The sequence below is a fragment of the Tachyglossus aculeatus genome, chromosome 8 (genome assembly GCF_015852505.1).
Source record: "Tachyglossus aculeatus isolate mTacAcu1 chromosome 8, mTacAcu1.pri, whole genome shotgun sequence".
Lineage (NCBI taxonomy): Eukaryota > Metazoa > Chordata > Mammalia > Monotremata > Tachyglossidae > Tachyglossus > Tachyglossus aculeatus.
The window spans coordinates 6,139,963-6,165,520 of NC_052073.1; the positions used below are offsets into that span (position 1 = coordinate 6,139,963).

At 51.4% G+C, this 25,558-nt stretch overlaps 1 protein-coding gene across 1 annotated transcript; it reads right to left on the reverse strand.

Annotated features, from left to right (window-relative positions):
* Nucleotides 1-25,341, reverse strand: RBPJL (recombination signal binding protein for immunoglobulin kappa J region like). Its single transcript, XM_038750518.1, has 12 exons — nt 25,317-25,341; nt 21,591-21,699; nt 18,017-18,142; nt 17,737-17,807; nt 17,502-17,605; nt 13,180-13,354; nt 10,070-10,207; nt 6,992-7,101; nt 4,629-4,778; nt 4,373-4,528; nt 1,946-2,049; nt 1-274 (listed from the first exon to the last, which is right to left on the reverse strand). The coding sequence occupies exons 1-12, from the start codon at nt 25,339-25,341 to the stop codon at nt 1-3; spliced, it is 1,542 nt and encodes a 513-aa protein (XP_038606446.1).
* Between the last annotated feature and the right edge of the window lie 217 nt (nt 25,342-25,558).

Genomic DNA, 25,558 nt, shown 5'->3' on the forward strand with positions numbered 1-25,558 from the left:
CTAGTTCTGTATGAAGAGGTGAAAGTTGGTTCGGGTGAACTCGTGGTGAATGCTGTCTAGAAACGTGTCAGAGTCCTGGGGCCTTTCGGGGAGGCCTGGGAGTCCGGCCAGGCCGTTCTGCTCCGGGGTGTAGGTGAAGGAGAAGGCGCTGGAGTAGAGGAGCCCATCCGCCCGCATCAGCCTCAGAGGAACCGTGATTGGGACCCGCAGCCAACGCCAGTCGCTGCCAAAGGCCGCCACATCCGGCACCACGCAAACCAACGAGCGGGGGCTCCTGCGGGCACCCGTGCCCCCCGGGGGCCACGTCAGCCACCCGCCGGGCAGCTCTACCTCATGGGCCTTCCCCAAACCCCGACAGGAACAGCCGAGAACCAAGGAGGAACAGGTAAGTCCTAGGAGGAAGAGCTAGGCCCCACGAGGTACAGCCAACTACCAGGAGGAAAAGCTAAGCCCCAGGAGGAATAGCCGAGTACGAGGAGGAACAGCTAAGTCTCAGGAAGAGCAGCTAAGTCCCAATAGCTGAGTAACAGGAGGAAATGCTAAGTCCCAGGAGGAACGGCAGAGTCCCGGGAGGACCAGGGAAGTCCCAGGAGGAATAGCCAAGTACCAGGAGGAACAGCTTAATCCCGGGAGGAATAGCTAAGTAGCAAGAGGAATAGCTAAGTAACAGGAGGAAAAGCCAAGTCCCAGGAGGAACGGCTGAGTCCCGGGAGGACCTGATGAATCCCGGGAGGAATAGCTAAGTCCCAAGAGGAATAGCCTAGTAACAGGAGGAAAAGCTAAGCCCCAGGAGGAACGGGGAAGTCCCAGGAGGAACAGCTGAATCCCGGGAGGAATAGCTAAGTCCCAAGAGGAATAGCCAAGTAACAGGAGGAAAAGCTAAGCTCCAGGAGGAACGGCTGAGTCCCAGGAGGAACTGCTGAATCCCGGGAGGAATAGCTAAGTCCCAAGAGGAATAGCCAAGTAACAGGAGGAAAAGCTAAGCTCCAGGAGGAACGGCTGAGTCCCAGGAGGAACTGCTGAATCCCGGGAGGAATAGCTAAGTCCCAAGAGGAATAGCCAAGTAACAGGAGGAAAAGCTAAGCTCCAGGAGGAACGGCTGAGTCCCAGGAGGAACAGCTGAATCCCGTGAGGAATAGCTAAATCCCAAGAGGAATAGCTAAATCCCAAGAGGAATAGCCGAGTAACAGAAGGAAATGCTAAGCACCAGGAGGAACAGCCAAGATCCCAGAGGGACAGCCGAGATCCAGGAGGAACAGCTGAATCCCGGGAGGAATAGCTAAGTCCCAAGAGTAACAGGTAACTGTTACCCAGGGAATAGCTGAGTAACAGGAGGAAAAGCTAAGTCCCAGGAGGAACGGCTGAGTCCCGGGAGGACCATGGAAGTCCCAGGAGGAATAGCCTAGTACCAGGAGGAACAGCTGAATCCCGGGAGGAATAGCTAAGTCCCAAGAGGAATAGAAGAGTAACAGAAGAAAAAGCTAAGTCCCAGGAGGAACGGATGAGGCCCGGGAGGAATAGCCAAGTACCAGGAGGAACAGCCGAGATGCCAGAGGAACAGCTGAATCCCAGGAGGAATAGTTAAGCCCCAAAAGGAATAGCCGAGTAACAGGAGGAAAAGCTAAGCCTCAGGAGGAACGGGAAAGTCCCAGGAGGAAGAGTTAAGTCCCAGGAGGAACAGCTGAATCCCGGGAGGAATAACTAAGTCCCAAGAGGAACAGCCGAGTAACAGGAGGAAAAGCTAAGCCCCAGGACTAACAGCTGAGTCCCAGGAGGAACAGGGAAGTCCCAGGAGGAAGAGCTAAGCCCCAGGAAGTACAACCGAGTCCCAGAAGGAAAAGCTAAGCCCCAGGAGGAACAGCTGGGTCCCAGGAGGAACAACTAAGTCCCAAGACCCCCAACCCCGACCAAGTTGCTGCCCTCCGGCCCACCCAAGGCCAAGTACCTGTACAAGGTTTCGGCCTCCACGTCACCGAACCAGACTTTGAGGCCCCCGTGGAAGTTCTCTCCCTGCAGCTCCAAGGTGGCCACGTCTCCTCCGCCACTCAGCTGTGGGACCAAAGGGTCACCCTGGGGTCACCCTGGGGTCAGCCTGGGATCAGGAGCCAGAGCCCAAGCCATCCCTTCTGGCACCCTCTAGACTGTAAGGTCGTTGTGCGTGGGGAATATGTCTATTAATAATAATAATAATAATGATGGCATTTATTAAGCGCTTACTATGTGCAAAGTTGTTTATTTTTCTATTATACCTCCCCCCCCAAGTGCTTAGTACGGTGCTCTGCACACAGTAAGCGTTCAGTAAATACGATTGAATGAATAGTAATAATAATGATAATAACATTGGTATTTGTTAAGCGCTTACGATGTGCCAAGCACTGTTCTAAGCTCTGGGGTAGATACAAGGTCATCAGGTTGTCCCACATGGGGCTCACAGTCTTAACCCCCATTTTACAAATGACGGAACTGAGGCCCAGAGAAGTGAAGTGACTGGCTCAAAGTCACACAGCAGACAGGTGGCGGAGGCGGGATTAGAACCCTCGACCACTGAATGAATGAACCACCCGCGGGGAAGGGCATAGGGTCGCTCTGGCACAGTCAGAGGGCCTGGGAACGAGGGTGCGTGTTCTATGATATTTGTCAAGCAGCGTGGCTCAGTGGAAAGAGCATGGGCTTTGGAGTCTGAGGTCATGGGTTCAAATCCCGGCTGTGCCAATTGTCAGCTGTGTGACTTCGGGGAAGTCACTTCACTTCTCTGTGCCTCAGTGACCTCCTCTGTCAAATGGGGATGAAGACTGTGAGCCCCCTGTGGGACAACCTCATCACCTTGTAAGCTCCCCAGCGCTTAGAACAGTGCTTTGCACATAATAAGCGCTTAAGAAATGCCATTATTATTATTATTATTATCACTAAGGGTCACACACTAAGCCCTGGGGTAGGGACAAGTCAGTTAGGTCAGTCACAATCTCTTTCCCCAAGGGGCCCTCAATTTATTCATTTATTCACTCGTATTTTTGTGGGTAGGGAATGTGTCTGGTTAGTGTTCATTCATTCATTAAATCGTATTTATTGAGCCCTCACTGTGTGCAGGGCACTGTACTAAGCATTTGGGAAAGTACAACACTAAAATAAACAGACACATTCCCTGCCCACAACGAGCTTACAGTCTAGAGGTGGGGAAACAGACATCAATACAAAAAAATTAACTGCAGATAATAATAATGTTGGTATATAGAGAAGCAGCGTGGCTCAGTGGAAAGAGCCCGGGCTTTGGAGTCAGAGGTCATGGGTTCCAATCCCCGCTCCGCCAACTGTCAGCTGTGTGACTTTGGGCTAGTCGCTTCACTTCTCTGGGCCTCAGTGACCTTATCTGTAAAATGGGGATTAAGACTGTGAGCCCCCCATGGGACAACCTGATCACCTTGTAACCCCCCCAGCAGCTTAGAACAGTGCTTTGCACGTAGTAAGCGCTTAATAAATGCCATTATTATTATTATTATTATTTGTTAAGTGCTTACTATGTGCCAAGCACTGTTCTAATATGTCCGTAAGTACTGAGGGGCTGGGAGGCAGGAAGAGCAAAGGGAGCAAGTCAGAGTGATGCAGGAGGGAGTGTGAGATGAGGAAAAGTGGTTAGTGCAGTGCTTTGCACACAGTGAGCGCTCAATAAATACAACTGGATGAATGAATTGAGTGCTTATGTGTGCAAAGCTCTGTACTAAGCGCTTGGGAGGGTACAACAGAACAATAAACAGACACATTCCACGCCCGCAACGAGCTTAGGAGGGAGACCAGGATATCCCCATTTTGCAGATGGGGGAACCGAGGCCTGGAGAAGTAAAATGACTTGCCCAAGATCACACAGCAGGTGAGGGGTGGAGCTGGGATCAGAACCCAGATTAGAGAAGCAGCATGGTTTAGTGGAAAGATCCTGGGCTTGGGAGCCAGAGGACGTGGGTTCTAATCCCAGCTCCGCCACTTGTCTGCTCTTTTACCTTGGGCAAGCCATTTAACTTCTCTGGGCCTCAGTTCCTTTATCTGTAAAATAGGGATTAAGACTGTGAACCCCCAGTGGGACAACCTGATCACCTTGTAACCTCCCCAGCGCTTTGAACAGTGCTTTGCACATAGTTAGCTCTTAATAAATGCTATCATTATTATTATTATTCTCTGGGCCCCAGATCCCTCATATGTCAAATGGAGATGAAGACTGTGAGCCCCACGTGGGACAACCTGATTACCTCCTATGTACCCCAGTGCTTTAGAACAGTGCTTAACAAGTACCATAATAATAATAATTATTATTATTAACCCAGATCCTCTGAGTCCCAGGCCCGGGCTTTTTCCGCTAGGCCGCACGGCCTCTGTGTCGTACCTCGAGGGTGCTGATGAGGGGCACGGGGGTGACGGGCTCTCGGGCACAGCTGAGGCTGGCGCGGAAGGAGAACTCCACCGACTCGGTGCCAATGATCGTCCAGCAGGAGCTGTCGTTCAGCAGGGCCCGGTTGGCTTCCTTCGGGCAGGGCGAAGCCTGCGAGGGCAGAGGGGGCAAAGGGGTCCAAAGGGAAGCCCAAGGGGGCCTGGAGTGGGCAGGGGGCGGGAGGGCACGGTGGCGGGGGGAGGCCGGGCACCTGGAACTGCACGACCTTCTCGGTGGCCAAACACAGGTAGAGGCCGCCCTCTCCGCCCCCGCTGGGGAACTGGAGCGCGCACTTGTGCAGCTGAGAAATGGGCTCATCGACGTCCAGGAGGGCGCACTGCTTGGCCACTTTGCGGATGATCTGGAGGGAGAGGAAGCAGGAGGCAGGAGGAGCCCCATGGACAGGGAAGGGAAGGGGTCGTCCCAGCCACACTGGACCCCATCGCCAAGCCCCCACTCTCCCTCCACCTCCCAAATCCAGACCATCCCCTTGCCCGGCACATAGATGCTCTCTCTCTTTCTCTCCCCACCTCTCTCTGGCTCTCTCTGCATCTTTCTCTGTGTCTCTGTTTCTCTCTCCATCTCTCTCTTTCTCTGTCTCTGTCTCTCCATGTTTCTCTCTATCTCTCTGAATCTCCCTGTGTTTGTTTCTCTTTCTGTCTCTCTCTCTAGCTCTCTGAATCTCCCTGTGTTTCTGTTCTCTTTCTGTCTCTGTCTCCATTTCTCTCTCTAGCTCTCTGAATCTCTGTGTTTCTGTTTCTCTTTCTGTCTCTGTGTCTTTCCCTGTTTCTCTCTCTTTAGCTCTCTGAATCTCCCTGTTTCTGTTTCTCTTTCTGTCTCTCTCTAGCTCTCTGAATCTCCCTGTGTTTCTGTTCTCTTTCTGTCTCCATTTCTCTCTCTCTCTAGCTCTCTGAATCTCTGTTTCTGTTTCTCTCTCTTTCTGTTTCTCTCTGTCTTTCCCTGTTTCTCTCTCTCTCTAGCTCTCTCAATCTCCCTGTGTTTCTATTTCTCTTTCTGTCTCTCTCTGTCTCTCTCCCTCTGGCTCTGTATCTCTTTCTCTCTCTGTTTTTCCCTCCCCAGTATCTGTCTTTGTGTCTGTTTCTCTTTCTCTCCATCTCTGTCTCTTTCTCTGTAACTCTCTCTGTCTTTGTTTCTCTCCCCATCTCTCTGTCTCTCTCTTTCTCTATGTCTGTTTCTCTCTCCATCTCTTTCTGTTTTTCTCTTTCTCTGTTTCTCTCTCTGTTTCCATCTCTTCATCTTTCTGTCTCTCTCTGTACCTCTTTCTCTGTGTCTCTGTTTCTCACTCTATCTCACTAGGTATCGCTCTTTCTCCGTAGCTCTGTTTCTCTGTTTCCATCTCTCTGTTTCTCTCTTTCTCTGTGTGTTTCTCTCTCCACCTCTCGGTATCTCTCTTTGTGTCTCTGTTTCTCTCTGGCTGTCTCTGAATCTGTGTTTCTGTTTCTCTCTCTTTCTCCCTGTCTCTCTACGTCTCTCCCTGTTTCTCTCACTCTCTGGCTCCCTCTGTATCTCTCTTTCTCCATGTCTCTCTGTTTCTCTCTCTTTCTTCCTCCCTCCCCATCTCTGGCTCCCTCTGTATCTGTCTTTCTCTGTGTCTGCTCCTCGCTCTCTCTCTCCCTCTCTGTCTCTTTCTCTGTTTCTCTCTGACTGTCTCTAAATCTGTGTTTCTGTTTCTCTCTCTCCCTGTCCCTCTAGTCTCTCCCTGTTTCTCTCACTCTCTGACCCTCTCTGTATCTGTCTTTCTCCATGTCTCTCTGTTTCTCCCTCCCTATCTCTGGCTCTCTCTGTATCTCTGTTTCTCCATGTCTCTCTGTTTCTCTCTCTTTGTTCCTCCCTCCTCATCTCTGGCTCCCTCTATATCTGTCTTTCTCTATGTCTGTTCCCCTCTCTGTCTATTTCTCTGTTTCTCTCTGGCTGTCTCTAAATCTGTGTTTCTGTTTCTCTCTCTTTCTCCCTGTCCCTCTATGTCTCTCCCTGTTTCTCTCACTCTCTGGCTCTCTCCGTATCTCTCTTTCTCCATGTCTCTCTGTTTCTCCCTCCCCATCTCTGGCTCTCTCCAGTCTCCATGTCTCTCTGTTTCTCTTTTTTCCTCCCTCCCCATCTCTGGCTCCCTCTATATCTGTCTCTCTGTGTCTGTTCCTCTCTCTCCCTCTTTGTCTCTTTCTGTTTCTCTGTGGCTGTCTCTGAATCTGTGTTTCTGTTTCTCTCTCTTCCTGTCCCTCTATGTCTCTCCCTGTTTCACTCTCTGGCACTCTTCTTATCTCTTTCTCCTTCCCCATCTCTGGCTCTCTCTGTATCGCTCTTTCTCCATGTCTCTCTGTTTCTCTCTCTTTGTTCCTCCCTCCCCATCTCTGGCTCCCTCTATATCTGTCTTTCTCTGTGTCTGTTCCTCTCTCTCTCACCCTCTCTGTCTCTTTCTCTGTTTCTCTCTGGCTGTCTCTGAATCTGTGTCTCTGTTTCTCTCTCCTTCTCCCTGTCCCTCTATGTCTCTCCGTTGTTTCTGTGTGTGTGTGTCCCCTCCCCTGGCCCCCCTCCTCCATCCCCCCAGGACCATACCATGGGGGGCAGAGTGACCCCAGTGACGGTGCAGACGAGCTGCACGAGGGAGCCGTAGCGTATGTAGCCCTCTCGGAGTGGGAAGTCCCCCGGGGGGACCCTCTCGTCGGCTGCAGAAAAGGGGGTGAAGGCCAGGAGGGATAGTAACCGGGTACATGAGGAGCAAAATCTTCAACTACCCCCCACCAACCCAGCCCCAAACACCTGTGCCAGCCCATATACACACACCCTCGCACCCACACAAACACATGGTAATAATAATGGCATTTATTAAGCACCTACTACATGGAAAGCACTGTTCTAAGCGCTGGGGAGGTTACAAGGTGATCAGGTTGTCCCATGTGGGGCTCACAGTCTTAATCGTGGCTCAGTGGAAAGAGCACGGGCTTTGAAGTCAGAGGTCACGGGTTTGAATGCCATTTATTTACTTATTTTACTTGTACATATTCTATTTATTTTATTTTGTTAATATGTTTTGTTTTGTTCTGTCTCCCCCTTCTAGACTGTGAGCCCACTATTGGGTAGGGACCGTCTCTAGATGTTGCCAACTTGTACTTCCCAAGCGCTTAGTATAGTGCTCTGCACACAGTAAGTGCTCAGTAAATACAACTGAATAAATGAATGAATGTGACCTTGGGCAAGTCACTTAACTTCTCTGAGCCTCAGTTACCTCATCTGTAAAATAGGGATTAAGACTGTGAGCCCCATGTGGGACAACCTGATCACCTTGTATCCCCTCCAGCACTTAGAAAAGTGCTTTGCACATCGTAAGTGCTTAACAAATGCCATTATTATTATTATTATTAATCCCCATTTTACAGATGAGGTAACTGAGGCCCAGAGAAGTGAAGTGACTTGCCCAAAGTCACCCAGCTGACAAGTGGCGGAGCCGGAATTTGACCCATTGACCTCTGACTCCAAAGCCCTGGCTCTTTCCTCTGAGCCACACTGCTTCCATTCATACACTCATTCATTCTTGTACTTCCCAAGCGCTTAGTACAGTGCTCTGCACACAGTAAGCACTCAATAAATACAATTGAATGAATCTGTAAAATGGGGATGAAGACCGTGAGCCCCCTGAGGTACAACCTGATCACCTTGTAACCTCCCCAGCGCTTAGAACAGTGCTTGGCACATAATAAGTGCTTAATAAATGCCATCATTATTATACACATTTGCAACCACAGTCACACACAAGTGCATACACAAACACACACACACCCACAGCCACCACCATACACACAAATATACACACGCTGGCACCCAAGGCCCCGCACAGAAAAGCACACGCAAAGAAACGAGCATGACCTGCTGAATAGAGGAGGGGCTGGGTTGTACTTCCCGAGCGCTTAGTACAGTGCTCTGCACACAGTAAGCACTCAATAAATACGATTGAATGAATGAATGAATGAAGGAGTCAGGAGACCCTGGGTTCTAGTCCTGGTCTGCTCTGTCACCTGGGGCGAGCCATTCGTTCATTCAATCGTATTTATCCATCCAATCGTATTTATTGAGCGCTTACTGTGTGCAGAGCACTGGACTAAGCGCTTGGGAAGTTCGAGTCGGCAACATATACAGTCCCTACCCAACAACAGGATTAAGCGCTTCCTGTGTGCAGAGCACTGTACTATGTGCTCTGTGCCTCAGTTCCCTCATCCGTAAAATGGGGGTTGAAATGGTGAGCCCCGTATGGGACAGGGTCTGGATCCAAACTGATCAGCTTGTATCTATCCCAGTGTTTAGTACAGTGCCTGGCATATAGTAAGTGCTTAAGCTGCTTGAGAAGCAGCGTGGCTCAGTGGAAAGAGCACGGGCTTTGGAATCAGAGGTCATGGGTTCAAATCCCGGCTCTGCCAATTGTCAGCTGTGTGACTTTGGGTAAGTCACTTAACTTCTCTGTGCCTCAGTTACCTCATCTGTAAAATGGGGATGAAGACTGTGAGCCCCACATGGGACAACCTGATCATCTTGTAACCTCCCCAGAGCTTAGAACAGTGTTCTGCACATAGTAAGCGCTTAACAAATACCATCATTATCATTATTATTATTGGGAGCCAGAGGATGTGGGTTCTAATTCTGGCTTCGCCACTTGTCAGCTGTGTGACATTGGGCAAGTCACAACTTCTCTGTGCCTCAGTTACCTCATCTGTAAAATGGGGATGAAGACTGTGAGCCGCCCGTGGGACAACCTGATCATGTTGTAACCTCCCCAGCGCTTAGAACAGTGTTCTGCACATAGTAAGAGCTTAACAAATACCATCATTATTATTATTATTGGGAGCCAGAGGATGTGGGTTCTAATTCTAGCTTCACCACTTGTCAGCTGTGTGACTTTGGGCAAGTCACTTCACTTCTCTGGGCCTTAGTTCCCTCATCTGTAAAATGAGGATGAAGACTGTGAGCCCCCCGTGGGACAACCTGATCACCTTGTAACCTCCCCAGCGCTTAGAACAGTGCTCTGCACATAGTAAGCGCTTAACAAATACCATCATAATTATTATCATTGGGAGCCAGAGGATGTGGGTTCTAATTCCAGCTTCACCACTTGTCAGCCGTGTGACTTTGGGCAAGTCACTTCACTTCTCTGGGCCTCAGTTCCCTCATCTGTAAAATGAGGATGAAGACTGTGAGCCCCACGTGGGACAACCTGATCATCTTGTATCTCCCCCAGAGATTAGAACAGTGCTCGGCACATAGTAAGGGCTAAAGAAATGCCACCGTTCTTCTTATTATTAATAAATACCTTAACCCCTCCCCCCCAAACTCACACTCGTGTCCACATCATCATCATCATCAATCGTATTTATTGAGCGCTTACTATGTGCAGAGCACTGTACTAAGCGCTTGGGAAGTACAAATTGGCAACATATAGAGACAGTCCCTACCCAACAGTGGGCTCACAGTCACACAAACCAGTAGCACAGACACACACACGGGCTGATTCTCTCCTTTCCACCCCTGCTGCAGGCCCGGGCTGGGCGAGGGATGGTGGTACCAACTTGCCCTTCCCAAGCGCTTAGTACAGTGCTCTGCACACAGTAAGCGCTCAATAAATACGATTGAATGAAAGAATGGTACCCAGGTGCAGGGTGAAGGCTGCCCACTGGCGAGCGCTGGCGATGAAGGCGCCTCCCTCCACCGACAGATAGCGGGTGGACACGGTCTGGGAGCGCAGCCGGTTGAAAAGGGACACCTTGGAGCCGGAGGAGATACACACTGCGCCGGGAAAGAAAAACACGACGCTCAGCCTGTCGCCCCTACCCGGGGCCCAATCAATCAATCAATCAATCAAACGTATTTATTGAGCGCTTACTGTGTGCAGAGCACTGGACTAAGCGCTTGGGAAGTCCAAGCTGGCAACATATAGAGACAGTCCCTACCCAACAGTGGGCTCACAGTCTAGAAGGGGGAGACAGAGAACAAAACAAATTAACAAAATAAAATAAAGTAAATTGAATAGATATGGGCCCAGACCCACTGCCTGCTTGCCTCCCCCTCTAGACACTAGTAATCTGCCCAGAGAAGCAGCGTGGCTCAGTGGAAAGAGCCTGGGCTTTGGAGTCAGAGGTCATGGGTTCAAATCCCGGCTCCGCCAACTGTCAGCTGTGTGACTTTGGGCAAGTCACTTCACTTCTCCGGGCCTCAGTTCCCTCATCTGTAAAATGGGGATGAAGCCTGTGAGCCCCCTGTGGGACAACCTGATTACCTTGTATTCTCCAGCGCTTAGAACAGTGCTTTGCACACAGTAAGCACTTAATAAATGCCATTATTATTATTATTATTATTATTATTATTATCATCATTATTATCCCCTCAAAGACCCCCTCTAGACACTAGTAATCTCATCCTCTAGACTGTAAGCTCGTTGTGGGCAGGAAATGCATCCATTTCTAACTTTATTGTACTCTCCCAAGTGTTTGGTACAGTGCATTGCACATAGTAAGCACTCAATCAATACCACTGAATGAATGAAGGAATGAATGAAAGTCTTTTTGCCTGTAAACTCATCCTCTAGACTGTAAACTCATCCTCTGCTCTGTAAACTCTTTGTGGGCAGGAAATACGTCCACTTATTATTCTATTGTATTCATTCATTCAATCCTATTTATTAAGCGCTTATTGTGTGCAGAGCACTGTACTAAGCGCTTGGGAAGTACAATATGGCAACATATTGTGCTCATCCAAGCGTTTACTACAGAGCACTGCACATAATAATAATAATAATAATAATAATAATAATAATAATAATAATGACATTTATTAAGCACTTACTATGTGCAAAGCACTGTTCTAAGTGCTGGGGAGGTTACAAGGTGATCAGGTTGTCCCACGGGAGGCTTGCAGTCTTAATCCCCATTTTACAGATGAGGTCACTGAGGCCCAGAGATGTGAAGTGACTTGCCCAAAGTCACACAGCTGACAGTTGACGGAGCCGGGATTTGAACCCATGACCTCTGACTCCAAAGCCCAGGCTCTTTCCACTGAGTTACGCTGCTTCGCTAATAAGCACTCAATAAATACCACTGAATGAATGAAGGAATGCTCCCTCTTACAGACTGTGAGCCCGCTGTTGGGTAGGGACTGTCTCGATATGTTGCCAACTTGTACTTCCCAAGTGCTTAGTACAGTGCTCTGCACATAGTAAGCGCTCAATAAATACGATTGAAAGAATGAATGAATGAAATGAAAGTCCTTTTGCCTGTAAACTCATCCACTAGAATGTAAACTCATCCTCTGTCTGTAAGTTCTTTGTGGGCAGGAAATATGTCCATTTATTATTCTATTGTACTCGTCCAAGCGTTTACTACAGAGCACTGCACATAGTAAGCACTCAATAAATACCACTGAATGAAGGAACGAATGAAAGTTCTTTTGACAGTAATTTCATCCTTTAGACTGTAAACACGTCCTCTGGAGTGTAACCTCGCTGTGGGCAGGAAATATGTCCATTTATTATTCTATTGTAATAATAATAATAATAATAATGATGGCATTTATTAAGCACTTACTATGTGCAAAGCACTGTTTTAAGCGCTGGGGGGATACAAGGTCATGAGGTTGTCCCACATGGGGCTCACAGTCTTCATCCCCATTTTACAGACGAGGGAACTGAGGCCCAGAGAAGTGAAGTGACTCGCCCAAAGTTACACAGCTGACAAGTGGTGGAGCCGGGATTTGAACCCATGACCTCTGACTCCAAAGCCCGGGTTCTTTTCCACTGAGCCACGCTGCTTCTCTCACTGTACTCTCCCAAGCGTTTGGTACAGTGCTTTATACATAGTAAGCTCTCAATAAATGCCACTGAATGATTGAAGGAAAGAATGAAAGCCCATTTGCCTGTAAAGTCATCCTCTGGACTGTAAACAGCGTGGCTCAGTGGAAAGAGCCCGGGCTTGGGAGTCAGAGGTCGTGAGTTCTAATTCCGACTCTGCCACTTATCAGCTGTGTGACCTTGGGCAAGTCACTTAACTTCTCTGTGCCTCAGTTTCCCTCATCTGTAAAATGGGGATTGAGACTGTGAGCCCCATGCGGGACAACCTGATTACCCTGTCTCTACCCCAGTGCTTAGAACAGTGCTTGGCACATAGTAAGTGCTTAACAGATACCATCATTATTATTAAACTCGTCCCATAGACTGTACGCTGTTTGTGGGCAGGAAATATGTGCATTTATTATTCTATTGGACTCTCCCAAGCAGCAAGGCTCAGTGGAAAGAGCAAGGGCTTGGGAGTCAGAGGTCATGGGTTCGAATCCTGGCTCCGCCACTTGTCAGCTGTGTGACCTTGGGCAAGCCACTTACCTTCTCTGTGCCGCAGTTACCTCATCTGTAAAATGGGGATTAAGACTGTGAGCCCCAAGTGGGACAACCTGATCACCTTGTAGCCCCCCCAGCGCTTAGAACAGTGCTTTGCACATAATAAGTGCTTAACAAATACCACCATTATTATTATTATTATTATTATAGTAAGCACTCAATAAATACCACTGAATGAATGAACGAATGAAAGTCCTTCTGCCCGTAAACTCATCCTCTAGACTGTAAACTCAACCTCTGGACTGTAAGCTCGTTGAGGGCAGGGAATGCCTCTGTTTATTGTTCTGTTGTATTCTCCCAAGCGCTCTGCACACAGTAGGCGCTCAGTAAATACGATCGACTGAACCGGTGGCCCCTGGTGTCCCCGGCTTACGGTCAGTGTTCTTCAGGGACTGCTTCTTCTGCGAGGGCTTGGAGATGACCTTGATGAGGTGGCTGTGGAAGGTGCCCAGTTCTCGGCCTCCTCGAAGTACCAGGCGTAGCACCAGGCGGAAGTGCTTCCTCTTGTCGGCGTCCGAGATGAACAGGGCCTTGGCGCAACCGAACTCCTGCCCGGCCCCGGGTACAGGGGAGGGGAGAGGTGGGGGGTGGGGGGGTCCCCACCTTTACCCTCCACCTCCCCCTTCCCCCCCGAGAGCCTCGGCCTCCCGCCGCTTCCTCCGGCCTGTAAAGAGAGGTGACCACCCTCTGCCCCCCTCTCATCGCCTAGAACCCTGGTTCCTCGGGCAGTGAGGGGTCAGAGGGTCTCTTTGGCTTCCTCCACTCCCCTCTGCCTCACCTTTTCCTCCTCCATCCCACCTCTGCTTCTTCTGCCCCCTCCATCCCACCTCTGCCCCCCTCTGCTTCACCTCTATCTCCTCTGCCCCCCTCTGCCTCACCTCTGCCCCCTCCATCCCACCTCTGCCCCCTCTGCCTCTCCCCCGGCCCCTCCATCCCACCCCTGCCCCCTCTGCTTCACCTCTATCTTCTCTTCTCCCTTCTGCTTCACCCCTGCCCCCTCCATCCCACCTCTGCCCCCATTTGCCTCACCTCTGCCCCCTCCATCCCACCTCTGCCCCCCGTCTCACCCCTGCCCCCTCCATCCCACCTCTGCCCCCGTCTCACCCCTGCCCCCTCCATCCCACCTCTGCCCCCCTCTGCCTCCCCCTGCCCCCTCTGCTTCACCGCTATCTCCTCTGCCCCTCTCTGCTTCACCCCTGCCCCCTCCGTCCTACCCCCGTCCCCTCTGCTTCACCTCTATCTCCTCTGCCCCTCTCTGCTTCACCCCTGCCCCCTCCGTCCCACCCCTGTCCCCTCTGCTTCACCTCTATCTCCTCTGCCCCTCTCTGCTTCACCCCTGCCCCCTCCATCTCACCTCTGCCCCCTCTGCCTCACCCCTGCCCCCTCCGTCCCACCTCCACCCCCCTCTGCCTCCCCCTGCCCCCTCTGCTTCACCTCTATCTCCTTTGCCCCTCTCTGCTTCACCTCTGGCCCCGTCTGCCTCACCCCTGCTCCCTCTGCTTCACCTCTATCTCCTCTACCCCTCTCTGCTTCACCCCTGCCCCCTCCATCCCACCTCTGCCCCCTCCATCCCACCTCTGCCTCGCCCCGTCCCCTCTGCTTCACCTCTATCTCCTCCACCCCACTTCTCTGCTTCACCCCTGCCCCCCCCGTCCCACCTCTGCCCCACCCCTGCCCCTCCGTTCCACCTCTGCCCCCCTCTGCCTCCCTCTGCCCCCTCTGCTTCACCTCTATCTTCTCTTCCCCTTCTGCTTCACCCCTGCCCACTCCATCCAACCTCTGCCCCCCTCTGCCCCTTCTGCTTCACCTCTATCTCCTTTGCCCCTCTCTGCTTCACCCCTGCCCCCTCTGCTTCACCTGTATCTCCTCTGCCCCTCTCTGCTTCACCCTTGCCCCCTCCATCCCACCTCTGCCCCCCCGCCTCACCCCTGTCCCCTCTGCTTCACCTCTATCTCCTCCACCCCACTTCTCTGCTTCACCCCTGCCCATTCCATCCCACCTCCGCCCCCTCTGCCTCATCTCTGCCCCCTCCATCCCACCTCTGCCCCCCCCCGCCCCCCTCCATCCCACCTCTGTCCCCCTCTGCCTCACCCCTGCTTCACCTCTATCTCTTCCACCCCACTTCTCTGCTTCACCCCTGCCCCCCCGTCCCACCTCTGCCCCACCCCTGCCCCTCCGTTCCACCTCTGCCCCCCCTGCCTCCCTCTGCCCCCTCTGCTTCACCTCTATCTTCTCTTCCCCTTCTGCTTCACCCCTGCCCCCTCCATCCCACCTCTGCCCCCCTCTGCCTCCCCCCCTGCCCCTTCTGCTTCACCTCTATCTCCTTTGCCCCTCTCTGCTTCACCCCTGCCCCCTCCATCCCACCCCTGCCCCCTCTGCTTCACCTGTATCTCCTCTGCCCCTCTCTGCTTCACCCTTGCCCCCTCCATCCCACCTCTGCCCCCCCGTCTCACCCCTGTCCCCTCTGCTTCACCTCTATCTCCTCCACCCCACTTCTCTGCTTCACCCCTGCCCATTCCATCCCACCTCCGCCCCCTCTGCCTCATCTCTGCCCCCTCCATCCCACCTCTGCCCCCCCCGCCCCCTCCATCCCACCTCTGTCCCCCTCTGCCTCACCCCTGCTTCACCTCTATCTCTTCCACCCCACTTCTCTGCTTCACCCCTGCCCCCCGTCCCACCTCTGCCCCACCCCTGCCCCTCCGTTCCACCTCTGCCCCCCCTGCCTCCCTCTGCCCCCTCTGCTTCACCTCTATCTTCTCTTCCCCTTCTGCTTCACCCCTGCCCCCTCCATCCCACCTCTGCCCCCCTCTGCCTCCCCCCCTGCCCCTTCTGCTTCACCTCTATCTCCTTTGCCCCTCTCTGCTTCACCCCTGCCCCCTCCATCCCACCCCTGCCCCCTCTGCTTCACCTGTATCTCCTCTGCCCCTCTCTGCTTCACCCTTGCCCCCTCCATCCCACCTCTGCCCCCCCGTCTCACCCCTGTCCCCCTCTGCTTCACCTCTATCTCCTCCACCCCACTTCTCTGCTTCACCCCTGCCCATTCCATCCCACCTCCGCCCCCTCTGCCTCATCTCTGCCCCCTCCATCCTACCTCTGCCCCCTCTGCCTCCCCCCTACCCCCTCCATCCCACCTCTGTCCCCCTCTGCCTCCCCCCTGCTTCACCTCTATCTTCTCTTCCCCCTTCTGCCTCACCCCTGCCCCCTCCATCCCATATCTGCCCCCATCTACCTCACCTCTGCCCCCTCCATCCCACCCCTGCCCCCCCTGCCCCCTCTGCTTCACCTCTATCTCCTCTGCCCCTCTCCGCTTCACCCCTGCCCCCTCCATCCCAGCTCTGCCCCTTCTGTCCCACCCCTATCTGAATCAATCAATCAGATGTATTGAGCGCTTACTGTGTGCAGAGCACCGTACTAAGCACTTGGGAGAGAACATTATAACAGCTTATAACACAACGAGCTTACAGTCTAGAGGGGGAGGCAGATATTAATATTGACAAACAAATTATAGGTATGTATATAAGTGCTGTGGGGCTAAGGGAGGGGTGAATAAAGGGTGTAAATCCAAGTTCTGAAAGCAGAGGGAGCGCAATGATCAGCGATGGGTCCCTGGAAACCGTCTTCGCTGGCGGAATGTGTTCCTTATCTTGAACCCAAGGTCCCAAGCCAGCAGAGATGAGACTTTTACTGGCCCCACAGTGGTGAGGCACAAGCCCCCCACATGAAGCTGACAGGAGCTTTTTGACAAAGGGAAACTTGTCACAACTCCCCCTCCAGCTCTCCTCCACTCCCCTCCGCCTCACCCCTATCCCTTCCACCGCCCCCTCTAATAATAATAATAATAATTGTGGTATTTGTTAAGCGCTTCCCTGGTGCCCGGCACTGTTCTAACCGCTGGGGTGGGTACCAGCAAATGGGTTTGGACACAGTCCCTGTCCCACGTGGGGCTCACAATCTCAATCCCCCATTTTACAGATGAGGTCACTGAGGCCCAGAGAAGTGAAGTGACTCACCCAAGGTCACGCAGCAGACAAGTGACAAGTAGAGAAGCAGCGTGGCTCAGTGGATAGAGCCCGGGCTTTGGAGTCCGAGGTCATGGGTTCAAATTCAAATGCTCCGCCACTTGTCAGCTATGTGACTTTGGGCAAGTCACTTCACTTCCCTGTGCCTCAGTGACCTCATCTGTAAAATGGGGATTAAGACTGTGAAGCCCCCCGTGGGACAACCTGATCACCTTGTAACCTCCCCAGTGCTTAGAACAGTGCTTTGCACATAGTAAGCACTTAATAAATGCCATTAAAAAAAAAAGTGGCAGAGCTGGGATCAGAACATGTGACCTTCTGAACCCTAGGCCCCTGTCCCCCTCTCCCCCATCTCCTCCCCTGCCCTGCCTCCACCTTGCCCCCCAAAACTGGAACAGCGTGGCTCAGTGGAAAGAGCCCAGGCTTGGGAGTCAGAGGTCGTGGGTTCTAATCCCGGCTCCGCCGCTTGTCAGCTGGGTGACTTTGGGTAAGTCACTTCACTTCTCTAAGGCCTCAGTTCCCTCATCTGTAAAATGGGGGTGAAGACTGTGAGTCCCATGGGGGACAACCTGATAACCCTGTATCTCCCCCAGCACTTAGAAGAGTGCTCGGCACGTAGTAAGAGCTCAACAAATCCCATCATCATCATCAATAGAAGGATGCGGGTTGAGCTCACTCTGGAGTCGGGCTGCTCCTCGAAGTTCAGCTTCTGCGTCTCGGCCGTCCCGTCCAGGCCCATGTAGCCGCAGACCGTGGGGCCCAACTCCCCGGCCTCCGGCGCTGCAACCGGAGGTCATCCAGCGGTCATCCAGGGGTCAGCCGCCACCAGGATTGCCCCGTGCGGCCCTCTCCTTTCTCCCCAGGAACACCAGGCCCTCGTGGCCCGCACCCGCCCGACTCCACCTTCCCACCTTGCCCCTGCTCAGCCTTGAGCCTCCAGCCTGGGCCCGCAAGGTAGACGCACGGCGGAGGACAGAAGAACCTAAACCAGAACCAGACGCGGATCAGCCGGGTCCCCGCGGGGCCTCGATGCCCCCCGCGGACCCAGACACAGGTTCCCCCCGGGCCTACCCACCCGGTGGGCACAGGACCAGGTGGAGAGGGAGGGAGGGCACGATGGGGGGCTGCGAAGGAATGAGATGGGAGAGGTTATGGGGAGGGGGCTGCCCACCCAGGGGTCCAGGCTCCTACCGCTTCTCATTCCCGTAAGATTTCTGAGCCACTTTGGCATGCAGAATCCGCACCGTCTGCTCCGAAGGCAGCTGCAGGGAGCGACGCATCCAATCCTGCCGGAAGGCCGCCTGCTCTTGGAGGACCCTGGGGAAATGAGGAACAGCCTCCGGAGTCTGAAGGACCATGGTCAGCTTACAGTCCCTCTAAGAATAATAATAATAATAATGACATTTTAGACTGTGAGCCCACTGTTGGGTAGGGACTGTCTCTATATGTTGCCAATTTGTACTTCCCAACCGCTTAGTACAGTGCTCTGCACACAGTAAGCCCCCAATAAATATGATTGATGATGACATTTATTAAATGCTTACTATGAGTAAAGCACTGTTCTAAGCGCTGGGGAGGCTACAAGGTGACCAGGTTGGCCCACGGGGGGGCTCACAGTCAATCCCCATTTTACAGATGAGGAAACTGTGGCACAGAGAAGTGAAGTGACTTGCCCAAAGTCACACAGCTGACAGGTGGCGGAGCCGGGATTTGAACCCATGACCACCGACTCCAAAGCCCGTGCTCTTTCCACTGAGCCATGCTACTCCTCCAATAACGATGGCATTTATTAAGTGCTTACTATGTGCCAAGCACTGTTCTAAGCACTGGGGAGGTTACACGGTGATCAGGTTGTCCCACAGGGGGGCTCACAGTCTTAATCCCCATTTTCCAGATGAGGGAACTAAGGCATAGAAAAGTTAAGTGACTTGCCCAGAGTCCCACAGCTGACAACTGGCGGAGCCGGGATTTGAACCCATGATCTCTGACTCCAAAGCCCGGGTTCTTTCCACTGAGCCACGCTGGGAAACTCACTGTGGGCAGGGAGTGTGTCTGTTTATTGTTCTATTGTACTCTCCCAGGCGCTTAGTACAGTGCTCTGCACATAGTAGGTGCTCAATAAATAGGATTGACTGAATGAATGAATGAATGAGAAGATGGGTGAGTATCACATCACCCGGGGCTTGGTACAGGAGAAGGGGCAGCCAGCCAACTAGCGATGCGTCAGGGCGGTGGGTGCCAGCTTGGTGTTATGATTGCCCGGATGCATTCATTCAATCGTATTTATTGAGTGCTTCCCTACCCAACAGTGGGCTCACTTTACTTCTCTGTGCCCCAGTGACCTCATCTGTCAAATGGGGATTAAGACTGTGAGCCCCCGGGGGGACAACCTGATCACCTTGTAACCTCCCCAGTGCTTAGAACAGAGCTTTGCACATAGTAAGTGCTTAATAAATGCCATCATTATTATTATGATGATATTATTATAAATTATAATAATAATAATAATAATATTATTATTGAGGTCTTCCCAGACTGAGCCCCTTCCTTCCTCTCCCCCTCGCCCCCCTCTCCATCCCCCCCATCTTACCTCCTTCCCTTCCCCACAGCACCTGTATGTATGTATATATGGTTGTACATATTTATTACTCTATTTATTTATTTATTTATTTTACTTGTACATATCTATCCTATTTATTTTATTTTGTTAGTATGTTTGGTTTACTTCTCTGTCTCCCCCTTTTAGACTGTGAGCCCACTGTTGGGTAGGGACCGTCTCTATATGTTGCCAATTTGTACTTCCCAAGTGCTTAGTACAGTGCTCTGCACATAGTAAGCGCTCAATAAATACGATTGATTGATTGATTACTCTATTTATTTATTTATTTATTTTACTTGTACATATCTATCCTATTTATTTTATTTTGTTAGTACGTTTGGTTTAGTTCTCTGTCTCCCCCTTTTAGACTGTGAGCCCACTGTTGGGTAGGGACCGTCTCTATATGTTGCCAATTTGTACTTCCCAAGCGCTTAGTACAGTGCTCTGCACACAGTAAGCGCTCAATAAATACGATTGATGATGATGATGATGATTAAGGGTCACACAGCAGACATGCGGAGGAGCCACCAGGTCCTTTGACTGCCAGGCCCGGGCTCGGTTGGGGAGTGGGGAGTTGGCACGGAGTAGGCCGGTGTCTAAATATTTGGGCAGCCCCGGGCTCAATGGGGCCTTTGCGGAGCCTCGGCCCCCCCCGGCTCTGCGGGGGCGACCACCCAAGTTCCCCACCCACCTTGGCCCCGTGCCCAGCCGGCCCGCACAATGACCGCATTGATGCCAGAGGCTCCGTTACTATTACTAATAATAATGATGGTATTTGTTAAGTGCTTCCTATGGACCAGGCACCCTCCCTAGCAGCAGACTCACAGTCTAGAAGGGGGAGACAGACAACACAACAAAACATATTAACAAAATAAAATAGAATAGTAAATATGTACAAATAAAATAGAGTAATAATAATAATGGTATTTGTTAAGCGCTTACTATGTGCAAAGCACTGTTCTAAGCGCTGGGGAGATACAAGGTGATCAGGTTGTCCCACGGGGGGCTCACAGTCTTAATCCCTATTTTACAGATGAGGGAACTGAGGCCCAGAGAAGTGAAATGACTTGCCCAAAGTCACCCAGCTGACAAGTGGAGGAGTCGGGATTCGAACCCATGACCTCTGACTCCCAAGCCCGGGCCCTTTCCACTGAGCCACGCTGCCTCTCTGTAATAAATACATACAAACATATATACATATATGCAGGTGCTGTGGGGTGGGGAAGGAGGTAAGGCGGGGCTGTACTAAGCACTGGGGTGGGATATTAAGGCACTAAGGTACTTCTACTATTACTACTATTAATAATGATGGTATTTGTTAAGCGCTTACTATGTGCCAGGCACTGTACTAAGCGCTGGGGTGGGTACTAAGGCACTAAAGTAGTACTACTACTACTACTACTACTACTAATGATGGCATTTATTAGGGGACGCAGCGTGGCTCAGTGGACAGGCACGGACTTTGGAGTCAGAGGTCATGGGTTCAAATCCCACTCCAACATCTGTCAGCTGTGTGACTTTGGGCAAGTCGCTTAACTTCTCTGGGCCTCAGTTCCCTCATCTGTAAAATGGGGATTAAGACTGTGAGCCCCCCGTGGGCAACCTGATCACCTTGTATCTTCCCCAGCGCTTAGAACAGTGCTTTGCACATAGTAAGCACTTAATAAATGCCATCATTATTATTCCCCCTTCTAGACTGTGAGCCCACTGTTGGGTAGAGACCGTCTCTATATGTTGCCAACTTGTACTTCCCAAGCGCTTAGTACAGTGCTCTGCACACAGTAAGTGCTCAATAAATACGATTGATTGATTGATTACTAATAATAATGATAGCATTTAGAGAAGCAGTGTGGCTCAGTGGAAAGGGCCCGGGCTTTGGAGTCAGAGGTCATGGGTTCGAATCCCGGATCTGCCACGTGTCTGCTGTGTGACCCTGGGAAAGTCACTTCTCTGAGCCTCAGTGACCTCATCTGGAAAATGGGGATTGACTGTGGGCCCCGCGTGGGACCACCTGATCACGGTGTATCCCCCCCAGCGCTTAGAACAGTGCTTTGCACATAGTAAGCGCTTAGCAAATGTCATTATTATTATTATTATTATTTGTGAAGGGCTTCCTACGTGCCAGGCACTGTCCTAAGTGCCCCCGTCTCTCTGTCCCCCCGTTACCTGTCCCAGCGGCCTGGTGGAGTTGGCCCGTCGCCTCGTCTCTCCAGTGTCCCCTCGGAGTTCTCCAGCCGCCCCAGATGAGTGAGAGGCCCTGGGCACAGCTGGAGGTCTGCGGCCACTACAGAGGAGCAGTGAGGACAAGCTCAGCCCCCTCGGTGCCCCCCATACCCCCCAAAAAACCTCCCAGCCTCTCCCCTCTGCTCCTCCATCCCTCCTCCAGAGCCTGGGCACGGGGGATGAAAGTGGCCTGCTTGGAGTGAACTAAAATAATAATAATAATAATGACGGTATTGGTTAATCAATCAATCAATCAATCGTATTTATTGAGCGCTTACTGTGTGCAGACCACTGTACTAAGCGCTTGGGAAGCACAAGTTGGCAACACATAGAGACGGTCCCTACCCAACAGCGGGCTCACAGTCTAGAAGGGGGAGACAGACAACAAAACATATTAACTAAATAGACTAAATAGAATTATATATGTACAAGTAAAATAAATACAGTAATAAATATGCACAAATATATATACATACATCCAGGTGCTGTGGGGAAGGGAAGGAGGTAAGGCGGAGGGGATGGAGAGGGGGAGGAGGGGGAGAGGGGGGTTAAGTGCTTACTATGTGCCAAGCACTGTTCTGAGAGCTGGCATAGCAGCGCGGCTCTAGACTGTGAGCCCACTGTTGGGTAGGGACCGTCTCTATATGTTGCCAATTTGGACTTCCCAAGCGCTTAGTACAGTGCTCTGCACACAGTAAGCGCTCAATAAAGACGACTGAATCGTCTTTCAAGAGGGAGGGTAAATATATGGTCGAGCTTCTTGAATTTATTCCCCAAGCTGATCCAGACTGTGAACCCACTGTTGGGTAGGGACTGTCTCTATATGTTGCCAACTTGTACTTCCCAAGCGCTTAGTACAGTGCTCTGCACACAGTAAGCGCTTAATAAATACGATTGATTGATTGATTGAACGAATGAATGAATGGAAAGAGCCCGGGCTTTGGAGTTAGAGGTCATGGGTCCGAATCCCGGCTCCACCACATGTCTGCTGTGTGACCTTGGGCAAGTCGCTTCACTTCTCTGAGCCTCAGTTCCCTCATCTGGAAAATGGGGATTAAAACTGTGAGCCCCACGAGGGACCACCTTATCACCTTGTATCCCCCCAGCGCTTAGAACAGTGCTTTGCACATAGTAAGCGCTTAACAAATGTCATTATTATTATTATTATTATGGGTTCAAATCCCGGCTCTGCCAATTGTCAGCTGTGTGACTTTGGGCAAGTTGCTTAAATTCTCTGGGCCTCAGTTACCTCATCTGTAAAATGGGGATTAATAATAATAATGATGTCATTTCTTAAGCGCTTACTATGTGCAACACACTGTTCTAAGCGCTGGGGAAGTTACAAGGTGATCAGGTTGTCCCACGGGGGGCTCACAGTCTTCATCCCCATTTTACAGATGAGGGAACTGAGGCCCAGAGAAGTTCATTCATTCATTCAATTGTATTTATTGAGCGCTTACTGTGTGCAGAGCACTGTACTAAGCGCTTGGGAAGTGCAAATTGGCAACATATAGAGATGGTCCCTACCCAACACTGGGCTCATAGTCTAGAAGGGGGAGAAGTTAAGTGACTTGCCCAAAGTCACACAGCCGACAACTGGCGGAGCCGAGATTTGAACCCATGACCTCTGACTCCAAAGCCCGTGCTCTTTCCACTGAGTCATGCTGCTTCTCGGGATAGACTGTGAGCCCCACATGGGACAACCTGATCACCCTGTAACCTCCCCAGCGCTTAGAACAGTGCTTTGCACATAGTAAGCGCTTAATAAATGCCATCATTATTATTATTATTCTCAGCTGTGTGACTTTGGGCAAATCACTTCACTTCTCTGTGCCTCAGTTCCCTCATCTGTCAAATGGGGATGAAGACTGCGAGCCCCAAGTGGGACAACCCGATCACCTTGTGTTTCCCCCAGCGCTTAGAATAGTGCTTGGCACATAGTAGGTGCTTAACAAATACCATCATTATTTTTCTCTGGGCCTCAGTTCCCTCATCTGTAAAATGGGGATGAAGCCTGTGAGCTCCACACGGGACAACCCGATGACAGTGCTTGGCACATAGTAAGTGCTTAATAAATGCCATTATTATTATTATTATTATTATTATTATTATCATAGATACAAGGTGACCAGGTTGTCCCACACAGGGCTCACAGTCTTCATCCCCATTTTCCAGAGGAGGGAACCGAGGCCCAGAGAAGTGAAGTGACTTGCCCAAAGTCACGCAGCAGACAACTGGCAGACTCAGGATTAGAACCCACGTCCTTTGACTCCCAAGCCCGGGCTCTTTCCACTAAGCCACTCTGTTTCTCTTAGACTGTGAGCCCCAGGGACTGTATCCAACTTGATTAGCTCCACTCCATTCCTTCATTCATTCCATCGTATTTATTGAGCGCTTACTGTGTGCCGAGCACTGTACTAAGCGCTTGGGAAGTACAAATCGGCAACATATAGAGACGATCCCTACCCAACAACGAGCTCACAGTCTAAAAATTGATGGCCTGGGCACGGTGGGCACCAGGGATGAAAGTTGCCTGCTCGGAGTGAACTATTGTTTTGCACATAGTAAGCGCTTAAATGCCATTATTATTATTATTAAAGTAATAATAATAATAATGGCATTTGTTAAGCGCTTACTATGTGCCAAGCACTGTTGTAAGCGCTGGGGGAGATACAAAGTCATCAGGTTGTCCCACGTGGGGCTCACAGTCTTCATCCCCATTTGACAGATGAGGGAACTGAGGCCTTTTATTTATTTATTTTATTTGTACATATTTATTCTATTTATTTTATTTTGTTAATATGTTTTGTTTTGTTGTCTGTCTCCCCCTTCTAGACTGTGAGCCCGCTGTTGGGTAGGGACCGTCTCTAGATGTTGCTAACTTGGACTTCCCAGGCGCTTAGTCCAGTGCTCTGCACACAGTAAGTGCTCAATAAATACGATTGATTGAATGAATGAATCAATCAATCAATCGTATTTATTGAATGAATGAAAGTGGCTTGCCCAAAGTCACACAGCTGACAAGTGGGTAGGGACTGTCTTTCCAAGCGCTTAGTCCAGTGCTCTGCACACAGTAGGTGCTCAATAAATACGACTGAATGCACGAAATACCAATTTATAAAAGGAAAGCGCGTGTCGGGTTAGGGTTGGTCTGTGTTTCCTCCTCTTTGTTCAGGAAGGAGTGTGTTTGGAAGGAGAGGGAAAAGCGAGGGCCGGGATGCGGGAAAGGGAAAAACTGGAGCCTCTCTCCTTCCTTAGGGAAGCAGCGTGGCTCAGTGGAAAGAGCCCGGGCTTGGGAGTCAGAGGTCATGGGTTCAAATCCCGACTCCTCCAGTTGTCGGCTGTGTGGCTTTGGGCGAGTCACTTCACTTCTCTGGGCCTCAGTGACCTCATCTGTAAAATGGGGGTGAAGACTGTGCGCCCCCCCCCCCCCCCCCGTGGGACAACCTGATCACCTGGTAACCGCCCCAGCGCTTAGAACAGTGCTTGGCACATAGTAAGCGCTTAACAAATGCCAACATTATTATTATTGAGCGCTTACTGCGTGCAAAGCACTGTACTGAGCGCTTGGGAAGTACAAGTTGGCAACAAATAGAGATGCTGATTCTCTGGCTGGGCCTCTTGGGGATGCGGGTGGGGTCTGGGGTGGGGGAGCGGACGGTCTCTCACCTGGTGGCCCCGGTGGCGGCTCCATGGCTGGGCCCAAGCCCCCCTGATCCCCGGCCTCTTCCCAGTGGACAGGACGCCTGGCTCCCTTGGCTGGGCCCTCCCCTTCCCCTGCCCTCCCCTCCACCCCCCACCAGCCCAGGCCGGGCCCTGTTTACACTCCTCTCCCACACCTGCTCCGCACATGTCAGCTTCCCACGGCTCCAAGCCCGGCCTCCATCCCTACAACCTTCAGCCTCCAATCT

Coding starts and splice junctions, on each gene's coding strand:
- RBPJL (XM_038750518.1), bottom strand. CDS start 25,341: ATGGAGCCGCCACCGGGGCCACCAG. Junction 17,808..18,016: donor TCTTACGGGAATGAGAAGCG/GTAGGAGCCTGG, acceptor GTTCTGGTTTAG/GTTCTTCTGTCCTCCGCCGT. Junction 17,606..17,736: donor CAAGGCTGAGCAGGGGCAAG/GTGGGAAGGTGG, acceptor CTCCGGTTGCAG/CGCCGGAGGCCGGGGAGTTG.